This window comes from Grus americana, chromosome Z, assembly GCF_028858705.1.
Source record: "Grus americana isolate bGruAme1 chromosome Z, bGruAme1.mat, whole genome shotgun sequence".
Lineage (NCBI taxonomy): Eukaryota > Metazoa > Chordata > Aves > Gruiformes > Gruidae > Grus > Grus americana.
In genome coordinates, this window is record NC_072891.1 from 67,532,268 (window position 1) to 67,544,611 (window position 12,344).

The following is a 12,344-nucleotide window of genomic DNA, read 5'->3' on the forward strand; positions in this document are numbered from 1 at the left end:
ACTTCATATGGGTCAGAGGACAACGAGGCTTTAGAGAAGGCTCCTGCCTGAGAATGCTGCTGCAACAAGACAGCATAAACGCTCCTGAATAATAATCAGAATACAACAGAAGCCCCTCTGTTCCCATCATGAGCATCTAAATAACAACTGAGGTAAACCAGCAATAATTGAACAAAGTGAACCACAAACATTGTGAAAGGCAAAACTCAATTAAGATTTAAATTTGATATTTAAGTGATCTCAATAGTTAAAATGTCTGCCTTCTATATGATTTCACTGTACTGTATAAACTACCAACCTTGACCATGTTCACACAAAATTAGTATCTTGGTTTTGCTACAAATTTGATTTAAAGATTAAAACTTTCCATTTGGAAGCCCATATGCTCAATTTCTAAGGAGCGTACAAGATAAAAAGGGCAATGGTTCAAAATACACATCAGGTTTGCTAGCTTAATAAACCACATCACAGATCGCCCTTATTCTATGTGCTTTATGAAAAAGATGGTACTTACCAGTAAAGATATTTGGCCTTCCTTTACAATGTTTAAGATGCTCTTAATTTTTTTCACCTCTTCACTCCTCTCCTCTGGGCCACCTGCACTGCTCCAGTTCATAGTCAGTTCCTCCAGCTGCTTGCCTTCTGCCACTGCCGTCTGCAGGTGGAAAGTCCTCAGGTGGCAGTTTGGCATAGTCTTCTCAGTTTTGTGAGCATGAGGATCAACAAATGTCCTGCTGAGGAAGCCCTTGCCCTGGGCTTCAGATTCATGGGCTGAGCTACACTTAACTAAAGGCTGGGAAAGCTCTAATTCTTCTGTTAAATGCTTGTGCTGATCAAGGACAATGGGCTGTGTTTTTCTCAGCTGAGAGCCTTTCACAGGAGACAGCACACAGAACTGTGTCCCACCAGCACGCGAGCTCTCTGTGTTCCCCGCAGAGCAGGTCTTGCCACTAAGACCATTCACTGTTGAACACACACCCAAAAGTTTTTTCTCAGGAGCTACCTTTGTAAAAGGAACAAGTTGCTGGCTTGATTTAATGTAAGGCACATCCAAAATTTCATCCATATCAAGGTCATAGTGCTCCAGCTCCCCAAGCAGAACAGTGGGCTCGATGTTTTTGCTTTTAAGGCTCTCTCCTTCCCCGGGGCTCTGGTCATCATTTGGAGGTACGGATTGTGAATCGCTGCCTTTCTGGTATTCTCCCTTCTGGTTCTTCTGGTCGTCGCTTTCATTGTTCTCAGAGCTTTCTGGCTGGTGCTTTAATGGAGAAACCCTCTTCACTGGTCTGAATTTGTTGCACACATCTGCTATTCCTGTTGGTTTCTGTGCATTTCCGATAAGAGTTGACACTCCACAGTTCCAGCTGCTGCTGGAAACTAGAGAAATACAGCAATAAGATTTAGAAGTGATTACTGTTAGACACGTGACATGATGTAGCATGCTTTAGAAATATACCTGGGTAAACACTGGAAACAAGAATTACATGGCAACATGCCACACGCATATCAAGCAGATTTAATGGCATGTCTATCAAAACAGCTGAAGAATTTGTCACTCCAGAAAAGAAGCTTTCTTCGAACAGGACATACATTGTAACCACTTACAAATAAAGTAGTTTTAATCAAGTAATGGACACCAACAAGAGCCTAGTGGCATTTACAGTGGTCCTGGCCAACTATGCTGGTGTGCACTCTGCTTTTTTTCTTTTATTGCATGGAGATGCATCACAAGACTAGGATGATTTTCTGGGAGGTCAACAAAAGGATTAGTCAAAACTTTTTAATGAATTTATTTTAACAACAGTAACAACAATTTAATTTTTAAGGCCTTTTATCTCTGGGAGATGTATTTTTCGTACAAGAGCTGAAAATTCATATGAACAGTGACTGAGAGCTGGTACTGTTCACCCTGAGAAGAGAAAGATCAGGACGAATCTTATCCTTGTATATAATTACATGATGAGAAGCAATGAAGAACAGGGAGTGAGACCTTTCTCCAGGATGCCCACTGACAGGACAAGAGGCTATGAGCATGAAGTGATACACATGAAATTCCATTTCTGAATAAAACACTTTTTTACTGTGAGGCTGGTCAAACGCTGGCACAGGTTGCCAAGAGACATTGTGGAGCCTCCATCTCTGGAGATACTAAAAATCTGACTGGACACAGTCCTGGGCTTAAACTGCTCTAGATGACCCTGCTTAATCAGGGCCATTGGACTAGATGATCTGAAGTGGTCTCTACCAACATGAACAATTTTGCAATTCTCTGATCTTAAAATTAAGCCTACTTATTCAGGTATGATGTTTCCTTTTCCACTTCTCTGTATGTTGGGCTTCTCTGTAAAATTTTCCATCCCTTTTATATATATCCTGTATTTATATATATACACACACACATATATATGACTCTGGACCTTTCAGACCATTATTTCAGCATACTGCAGGATATGGAGTTTGACCAGTGAATCTGACTTGCAGAGAAGAAAGGGAGCTCAAGGCACCTGAACTCTTGATCCTACTGAGCTTGCAGTCTGTCATGCAGTCCCAGCTGGTGACATTTATGATGTCCATAATCAGTGGAACTCTAGCGAAGAGTTTTCCTTATTTTGTTATTTACAGTTGAGGGACAGCACTAAAACCACTAAAGCTTTTAGGCAGTTTCTATGCCCCTTTCAATGTACATGAAGAGTTAATGCATTCAGAAAGTCAAGAATACTGTTTAAACAAAGCAGATTTATTATATGTGCTAACTGCATATCAGTGGGATCTAATTTGTGGTCAAAACATACAATTTGCCATGAACACCTTCCTAAGGAAACAGATATATACAATTTCAGTGTAACATTAATGTCTGAAGTGAAAGATTAGTATAGCTTACAAGTTATGGATGTCTGAAAATTACCTTAATACTTTTGGAAGCACTTAAGAATACATTTCCGAAGAAGAAATAAAAATAATAATCAAAAGACATGTAACTTAGGGGGCCAATACAAAGAACGCACTGTACTGACTTATTTATGTATTGTATAAGATTCTAGGTTCAAAGGCCTACACTTTTATGTTGGTTTTATTTACATGTGAAATTTTTTCCAAGTGATACAGGGAAATGGATACCATATGTTTCCCAGCTGTTTTGTTCTGACAGGAACTATTAAGCACTCAGTATGGAAATGAATTCTGTCTGAGTTTTATGAAAACACTGCTTTCAACACAGGGGTCTAGACAGAGGAAAAGGCATCAACATTTTGTTTGTTGTCACTTTATTTAAGCTCAAGTTTATTTTGTTGCTTGGTTTTCTCCTTCTAACCTTAATAACATGTATTTACATAAACTACTGACGATAAAATTGTAAAATCACACACCGCAAAGAAGCAATGACCTTTGTTACAAATCTGTCTTATATTATTGTAAAGTCATGTATTTCTCTTTTCTTTTATTACAGTTAGAGCAGAGTAAGGTACTTCCATTTTTTACATTGTTTTTCTTCCCAACGTCTCTTTACAAACACTGTTTTTCTAGAAAATAAGCTGGAACACCGAGAACAGTTAGCAATATTTTTACTGACTTTTACAAACTTATTCTTCCCTTAACTGGGATGATGACTTTACACTGCATTTGATAAAAGATTAGAATATAGCATTTAACCAAATAGCGGTAAGGAAGAAAGCAAGTCAAACTTGTGTGTAGCCACAATCCTTCTTTGTTCTATTTTCTACTAGGGTGCTGTACAGGCTGCATCAGTGCTTAGGCAGTTACAGCACAGTTTCCCCCTACACAACACTGAAACCATAGGCCAGAGTGGACCAGGGCATGGCTTGAACCTTCTTCATTCTGTTTTCCGATGCTTGTTCCCTGACAAAGCAAAACCAAGTGCTGCCTATGTCCTCCAAAGCAACAGCACAGCAGGAGTGATGTGAGTAGTCTTCAACAGCTGCTTCAGGGGAAAAGCCTCTTGCTCATCCCTCCATATTTATGAACTCAGGCAGGGCCCATCAAAAGTCTGGGTCAAATAAATACTGTTTGATTCTTTTAGAAAAAACAGTAAAGGATTGTCTGAGTTTAAGGCAGGGGACTAGAATGTGGAGCAGTTAACTTTCTTCCAGAACCTGACAAATAATTCTGGTATAATCTTGGATAAGCCCTATCTCTTCTGTGCACCAGTGTCTCAAATGTAAAAAGATGAAGACAAATCTTTTTTTTTTCCAACCATGTTGTCAAAATTATTTCTTTAATTTTATTCACTAATATGAGAGATATAGATGATCCTGTTGTGTTGTGTTCCTGTAAAAAGAGAGAGGGACACAAAAACTGGAGAGACTTCATTCACATCAGTAAAGAAGTGTCATGCTGTCGTGATCCGAGGTGCCAAAGCAATTCCTTGGCACTAAAGAAAGCAGTATCTGATGAAAACACGCAAGGGTCAAATTTGCAAAATTAGTTCTTCACCACATATTGTGCTCTATGCTCTTCTAGAGGAAGAGAAAATGCAAAATGTGAATAAAGAGGCCTGTAGGCTTATTTATAGTTTCACTTATTGATTTATTTATTGATGTCCTAGAAATACTGGGGGCCAATAATGAGAAAAAGGGATGATTAGGAACCAATTTTTCTTGCAATTTAATCACTTAATCAGATTTAATTTTAGGAATCAAAATTTACCTTGAACTTTCTAAAAAAGATCCTTATAGCATGTTTCCAGTTGAAAGCATCTGTTGACTTCTGAGCATTTCTCAACATTGTCTCTGTATCTAGGGCGTGGGGAAGTGAGAGAGGGATTTTTATCTGGTATATGAGCATCTGTAGAATTATAGGGTAACAATATGAGTTTTGTCCAACCATCAAGACTACCTCATGCACAGATGAAACTTTACCCTTGTGACAGGCAGTTTCTGTGATACATACAATCTAATGTCAAACATCAGAATACCTTTAAATTGTTCTGAGTATAATGAAAATAACAAAGAATTCAGCTTTTACTTCAGCTCTATAAGGAAACTACCACTGAAATTCATTGCTGGTGTGCATGCAAGAGCCTGTCTCCCTGGCTATGGGTACAATGACATTCTTTAAATGACAATATGGGTACCTATGGGTACAATGACATTCTTTAAATTATGATGGCTCCATGACATTTACAGCGCTGGTGATGCAAATAGGAGGTGGCAAAAGGCTGTATATCACACATTAGTACCACTGTAAAACGAACTGACCATACTGCAGAGTGGTATTTGTAGACGTTGCTATGCCAGACCTTCACAAAACCAGAATGACTCACATTCAAAGAGCATTGATTGACGGAGGAAATGGTCAAACTCCTAACAGTACATTTCTGTCACCATCACCACGGATTCATTTAGGTTTACGCTTTGACCAATGTTCTGTAGTCATGAATGCTGCTGTTGAACAGCTGGGACATACAACAGGCAGTGGTGCAGGCAAGCAGGAAAATGGATGTAAAGATCTGAGTGACTGGCGGATTAGCTGGCAATTGAGCCCATGTTGCTCTACTACGTCGCTTGACTCCCACACAATGGTTTAACAGGAGTGAAAGAGTATCAATTCACTCCTGTTCTTCCATAGGTGACAACCAGTGATCCCCATTGCTATGCTACATCCCTCAGTAAAATCCTTGAGCATTTTTAGTTTCCTATCTCTGTTCCTTCTCAGGATGGAGAGCAGTATCTTATAGTCAACTGTGTTAAACCACTGTCCAGGAGAAAAACTGGATGACTTCCCTTTATCCAAACAGTTATCAGTCATCAGTGCCATTAATGCTTCTGCCTAATGACCTGACCTGCATCCAGACTGTGCTAACCCTAAATTCTGTATATTACAACCTTTGTTTTCTATGAACTCCATATCAGCATAGTCACAAACCATAGTAAAACTGTGAATAATGGAGAACAATATGCTGCTTGGGCCCTGGAGCTGATAGTCCTGGGCTATGCTAAGACTATCTGCTGATTTTATCATGACTAATAGATCGTTCAGTGGTCTACGAACCACTGAGGTCAAATCATGGTTATTTCTTGCTGACAAAGAAGGGGAGCACTATGGTTGCTTCCCTAATAACACTTGCCCAAAGTAACTTGGCTGCAATGTTCTGTATAGCAGCATTCATTTGGAGAATAGATCCTTGAGCAATTTGGTGTAACTGGAACTGCTCTGGGCACAAGCAGGTAGACAAAATGGCCTTCAGAGGTCATTTCAGACTTAAGTTATGCTATGATGAAGACCTAACCACCCTGAAAGAACATAGTCTGCCTGCAGGTAGTAGCAAGATTGGAAACAAAGTGCAAAACTGACAAAGAGACAAGAGAAGACACTGTTTGGGCACTTTTACCTCAAGACCTTGTCAGCATGTACCTGGAAACTCCCAGTACACAATACTGGGAGGTACTCTCTATCCTTGCTGATAACACAAGAAGAAACTTCAATTGTTTACCCTCTAAAAAGGGTAAAGAGGAGGACCTCGGGAACTACTGACCAGTCAAGCCTCACCTCTATGCCTGGCAATGTCATGGAACAGATCCTCCTGGAAGCTGTGTGAAGGCATATGGATGACAGAGAGGTGAGTAGAGACAGCCAGTGTGACTTCACCAAGGGGAAATCATGCCTGACTAACCTTAGTGGCCTCCTGCAATGGAGTGACTGCATCAGTGGACAAGGAAAGAGCTACTGACATCATCTATCTCAACTTGTGTAAGGTCTTTGACACTATCCCCCACAACATTCTTGCCTCTAATTTGGTAACACAGGTTTGATGGATAGACTATTACATGGAAAAGGAATTGGCTGGATGGCCATATCCAAAGAGTTGCAGTCAACAGCTCAGTATCAAAATGGAGATTAGGAATGAGTGGTGTTCCTCAGGGGTTTGTACTGCGACTGGTACTGTTCAATATCTTTATTAATGACATAGCAGGATTGAGTGCACCCTCAGCAAATTTGCAGATGACACCAAGTTGAGTGGCACAATTGGTTTGCTTGAGGGAAGGGATGCTATTCAGACAGACCTTGACCAAGCTTGAGGACTGGGCCAATGTGAACCTCATGAAGGTCAACAAGGCCAAGTACACCCTTATGATGAGGGTGGTGAGACACTGGAACAGTCTGCCCAGAGAAGTTGTGGATGCCCCATCCCTGAAAGTGTTCAAAGGTCAAGCTGGATAGGGCTTTGAGCAACCTGATCTTGTGAAAGATGTCCCTGCCCATGGCAGGGGCATTGGACTAGATGATCTTTGAAGGGTCCTTCCAACTCAAACTATTCTATCATTCTATAAATGAGAACAAACTGTTAGGTTGACTCTGTTGCTACCAAATGATGAATGCATTCAAATGACTTTCCTTGATCTGAAAATCTTCCTCCTTGCTTTAAAAATTCACTTACTGTGGAGTTTACTCCACTTTCCATCATCATCATTAAGGAAGCATGGGATTAGCACTGACAACTGCCCATACCTATTAAATATATTTTTTAAATGCAGTATTTCACTGTATTGCTCATGTACTATATAATCATTTGGGGCCTGCAGTAAGTATATACCAATTGGAGTTTTACTGTCCTCTGAAAGAAATGTCTGAGTTTCTTACTTGTGATATGACTTCAGCAGAGACTCTTGAATCAATTAAGACTTGTACTCATTCCAGGTCCTTTTAGAGCACTGTGATTCTAACTTTGTATACAGACACCGACATGTTGTCTACACTAGGGAAAGTTTTAGAAAATTCCTCATGGTTGTTAACACCAATTTATCTCCAACACTGGCAGCAATACTGGGGCTCCAGGACATGGAGGAAGGGATGTCCCTTACATATCAATGGATAATCAAAACCAGTTCTGAATATGTATTTACTGTTTTATTAATATCACTGAAATCATATTTAACAATTTTAACTGAAGGTGGCACTGTTTTACAGTTTTAATATATTAATAGCTTCCAGGAGTACATTTTAGGGTTCTTTAATGAAAGCTCTGTAGCATGAGAACCTGAAATAAAGAACAACCCTGCACAGATAAGAACAGAGGGGGTTTGTTCCCATTTAAATGGAATTTGAAGCCACTCTAAAGAAGAAAGAAAGGCTAAACAAGGTAAATAATAATTCATCCTTTTAAATAACAATGCATCTTTTCCAGGTAATTCAAACATTAATACGAGCCTCAGTGAATGAATAAGTCTTCTTATCTTTGCTTGAGGAAGAACACTACAAAAGCTGTCATTTCTAAAGTGGAGAATAAAGAAGAGGCAAAGACATTTTCGAAATTAATAAATTGGGTTTATCCTTGTCCAGACTGATCTAAGGATGTAAAAGGGAGGTAGCAACTAAAGTTCTACTGAAAAATCAGAAGAGGTCATTCTGGCACAAAATGTGTAAAACAAGACGAAGGAGGACATGAAAATGAGGTAGGAAAAGAGCTTATATATAGCTATCACAAGTGTCACTGCATACTAATTATTATTTTTTCTGAGAAAAATCTTCAGTATTCTACAAGGAATTATCCAATCAATTCTGTATTGTTTCAGACATATGAACTTGGGAGGTATTTGGAGCACAACAGACTCTGTGAATTTAATGCCATAAAACACTGCCCTCAAATCAAATTTTACTTTAATTTCTCTTATAGTTAAAAAAATACCAAGAGCTTAAGACAGAAATTGTCTGCAGTTTTTTTATTCACTGATTTATTTATTTTTCTCAAATAGGAAACTAATCTTCTGAATAATTTTGTGAATGACAGTTACTCTGGGAATTAACAAAGCAGTGCAGAAGGAAAACTGCTGGAGATTAAAGATGAACTTGCTTTTATTAACCTGTGAATAGAGTAGGATATTGTCCTCATTTGAGACATACATTTAATGACAACCAAAAGTCATCGCAGCTGACAGAATATACTTCAACAACGATATGGCTCAGTGAAGCTTGCTGAACACAGATGTCTTGAACCATTTGCTCAAGTGGCCTTAGAAAATCCGCCCAGAAAGAAAGCAACCAATTTCATGCTTAATAAAAAAAGCATAAAGGACTGATTTCTGTTTCAATTCATCATTCTACATTAGACAATGCTGGAAATCAATGATTTAGGCTGGCTAACACTTCATTTCAGAAAACTGAGTTAGCTAGATCCATTTTAAAACTACACTCTTTAATTTTGTATCTTTGAAGAAGAACAACGCCCATCTTACGCTAGCTACAAAAATCATTTTCTTGAAGCATGATGGTAGAGAAAATAATTACCCTTAATCACTCTTTAATGTGGATAAACTAGGATTTGCCCTACACCTTTTCTCCAATCCTATATATCTTTTACCTTGTAATCTGGGGGTACTGACACACATACTTTGGCTCCAAGGATCCCTTGGAATTTTTCTGAGTCAGAATTCCCTAAATCCAAGGAAGGATACGGAGGAGCCAGGACTGAGACTGTACTTACTGCATGACTTTCATGCACATCTTGCCAACGTTTGAGGAAGGAACCACGGGACCTTCCCTGGCCAGTGCTATCCACCAAAGGGAGGTGACAGTTGGAATTCAGGGAGGAAAAACTACACGTATGGAAATCCTTTCTCAGACTTTCTAATCTCTCCTTGTCCAAAGGAACAAGTAATTTGAGCAAAAGCTACAGGCAGACAGAAACAGTTAAAAAAAAAAAGAAATCTGTTGAAAAGTCTATGTCAAATGCTTGAGAAAGCCCACCGACTGGTAAACACTGGTATGTTTGCCTAGGATTAAAAATGCTTAGAGTGATTTGAAAGCAATGTAACCAAACACTTTCACATGTTACTAACATATTATTCAACGTTTACATAAAATAGGGAAAGAAAATGGGATTTACAGGGCTATTTACTAAACTTATCTCTGAACGATGAGTAGTAAGACTTCCATAATATCAGTCATATAATCAAAAAATGTAATTCCCCAAAGAGGAACTGTCTGGTTTAAATCTGTTCTAACAATCTTGTTGGCAAAAATGGCTGTCTGCATATTTATACATATTTTTAAGTATAAAGTCAAATTTTATTTTCTCTATGCTTTTGTTTTAACTGTCTTAGTGAACTGAATATTTTTCTGAGACAAAGCTGACAGAGAATTATTTTTTAGTTTATTAAGGTCCTGACACATCTAATCCTATGGCTAACATGATTAACTTTTAGTTCTTTTAAAAAATAATTCTTGGAAGGTTCTACTTCCACATTGTTCTCTGTTTTAAAGAAGAAATGCAACCTCTAACTAAGCAGGAGTCAGTATGAGGTAGAAAGCTGGATCAGCTCTTTGCAAAACCTCTCAGTGTAATTACTTAAATTTCCAATGGAATGCAGATATAGAATAGCATGAATGTCATGCAGAGGAAAGATTTATGATATAATCTATCTTCATCAAAAATAGCATATAGCAACAATAATTTTGGGAACATTTTTTTAATGGTCTACAATATAAGGAAGGCAAGAGACTGCATCAAAAGCAACTATGAAACATCAACAGATGGGGCCTTACACAATGTTGACTGATGCAGCTCTGTTGATATTTCAAGATACTTCAGATATTGAAGTCTCTACGGGGATGTAAAGTGATACCTTCCTGTTCAGCACTATATGTTTACTCAGTGATTAAGCAGAGTAAAAATAAAATAGATTTGAGTACTATTTCCAATTCACCAAAACTCATAAATGATAAGTAGAGAGAAAAAACAGATTTTAGTACTGTTTCCAGTTTGCCAATACTATTATCAGTGCTAAAGACCTCTTTTTCGACTCCGGACTTTTAAACAAAGCTGTGAATTAACTTCCACTGGCAGACTCCCAGTGCTACTACTGTCTTCCAGCGAAGCCTGTACTTGCTCCTGTCAACCCCTTTTCAAGGCAATAGATGAGTGCAGATGTAATTAAAATAATCATTGAAAAATGTCTGACTGCAGAGACAACCATGGAACAACAGAGCTACAAAATAAGTTGTCAATATCCCACAAGTCTTCAGGAAGAGCTCATAATCATTGCTTCAGCCCTGCTAATTGGTCTGCATTTTACTTTAAGACTACTACCTGAATTTTAAAAAGAATGTACTCTCCTTCCTGAAAACAGATATTGATGCTGCCACTGTGGCTGAGCAGTCCTCATGAACAGACCACCCAGTACAATATACCTTTGGGGCTATTCCTGCTCTCCTTTGGTTCACCTTGCTCTTGGAGGCCTTGACTTTTTTTACGAGATGAGATAAGGCCCTGTCGCCACATGATCAGCTGCTAATATTGATAGGCAGAAGGCAGGAGGAGGAGGTGGGGAATGGCAGTGGGGAGAAAATGGGAGGGAGTGAGACATGGAAGAGATGAGGGGGGTACAGAGTGGGGAATGAAGGGGGCAATGGTGAAGGGCAATGAATGGTGGGGAGGAGAATGGTGAGAAGAATGGCATGTAGAAGGGTCTGGAAGAGTGGTGAGAAGAATATTGGGGAAGACTGGGGGGAAAAATAGGGTAAAGACTTGTGGGGAAGAATGGTGGGAAAGACGGGGGAGGGAAGAATGTGGGGGAAGAAAACGTAAGCTCTGGGGAAATGGGAGGAAAGAATGGTGGGGTGAACGTTGGGGATAATGGGAATGAAGAATGGTGGGGAGGAATGGTAGGGAGAACAGGTGGGAAAACAGTGGGAAGAACGGCAGAGAATGGTGGGGAGAATGGGGGAAGAAGAATGGGAGGAGGAATGTGGGGAAGAATGGGGGGAAGAATGTGCAGAGTAATGAAGGGATGAATGGTGAGGAGAATGGCAGGGAAGAATGAGTAGAAGGGGGAAGAAGTGGGGGAGAAAGATAGAAGGAGGAGGGAAGGAAGGAGGAAGAATGAGGGAAGAATGGTGGGAAGAATGGTGGGGAGAAATGGAGTGAGAATGGGAGAATAAGGAGAGAGTGGGAAAAACGCAGTAAGAATGGATAAGAAGGAGGAAAGAAGAGGGGAAGAAGGGGGAAGGAGAGAGGACAAAAGGGGGAGAAGGGAGGAAGAAATAAATGAGGAAGGGGGGAAGATGGAAAAAGAAGGTAAGAAGAAGAGAGAAGAAGAAGGATAGTAGTGAGGCAGGGCAAGGACAGAGGCGTGTGATGGGGAGGATGGGGGGAATATGGAAGGGAGGATGGGGGAGGACAGGGGAAGAGTGGGGTAGGATGAGATAGGGCAAGTTGAAGGGGTGAGTCAGGGGTCCTCTCCCCTTCCAATTCTTCCCCATCTGTGCTTGCAGCAAGTAATACTGTGTGCACAATCACTGCTGTGCCCTGTGAGGGCAGTAACATGGCAAGCAGGTACAGTAAGGAAAGCTTTGCTTCCCTTTATTGCCAAGGGCAGCGGTGTACAGCTGTG

At 39.8% G+C, this 12,344-nt stretch overlaps 1 protein-coding gene across 3 annotated transcripts in view; it reads right to left on the reverse strand.

Annotated features, from left to right (window-relative positions):
- SNCAIP (synuclein alpha interacting protein) overlaps nt 1-12,344 on the reverse strand; it is a 94,956-nt gene that overhangs the window by 36,075 nt on the left and 46,537 nt on the right. For all 3 annotated transcript variants that reach the window (XM_054810363.1, XM_054810364.1, XM_054810362.1), the window contains exon 4: nt 515-1,377. In XM_054810363.1, coding sequence (XP_054666338.1) covers nt 515-1,377 — 863 coding nt within the window. The remainder of the gene's footprint in view (nt 1-514; nt 1,378-12,344) is intronic.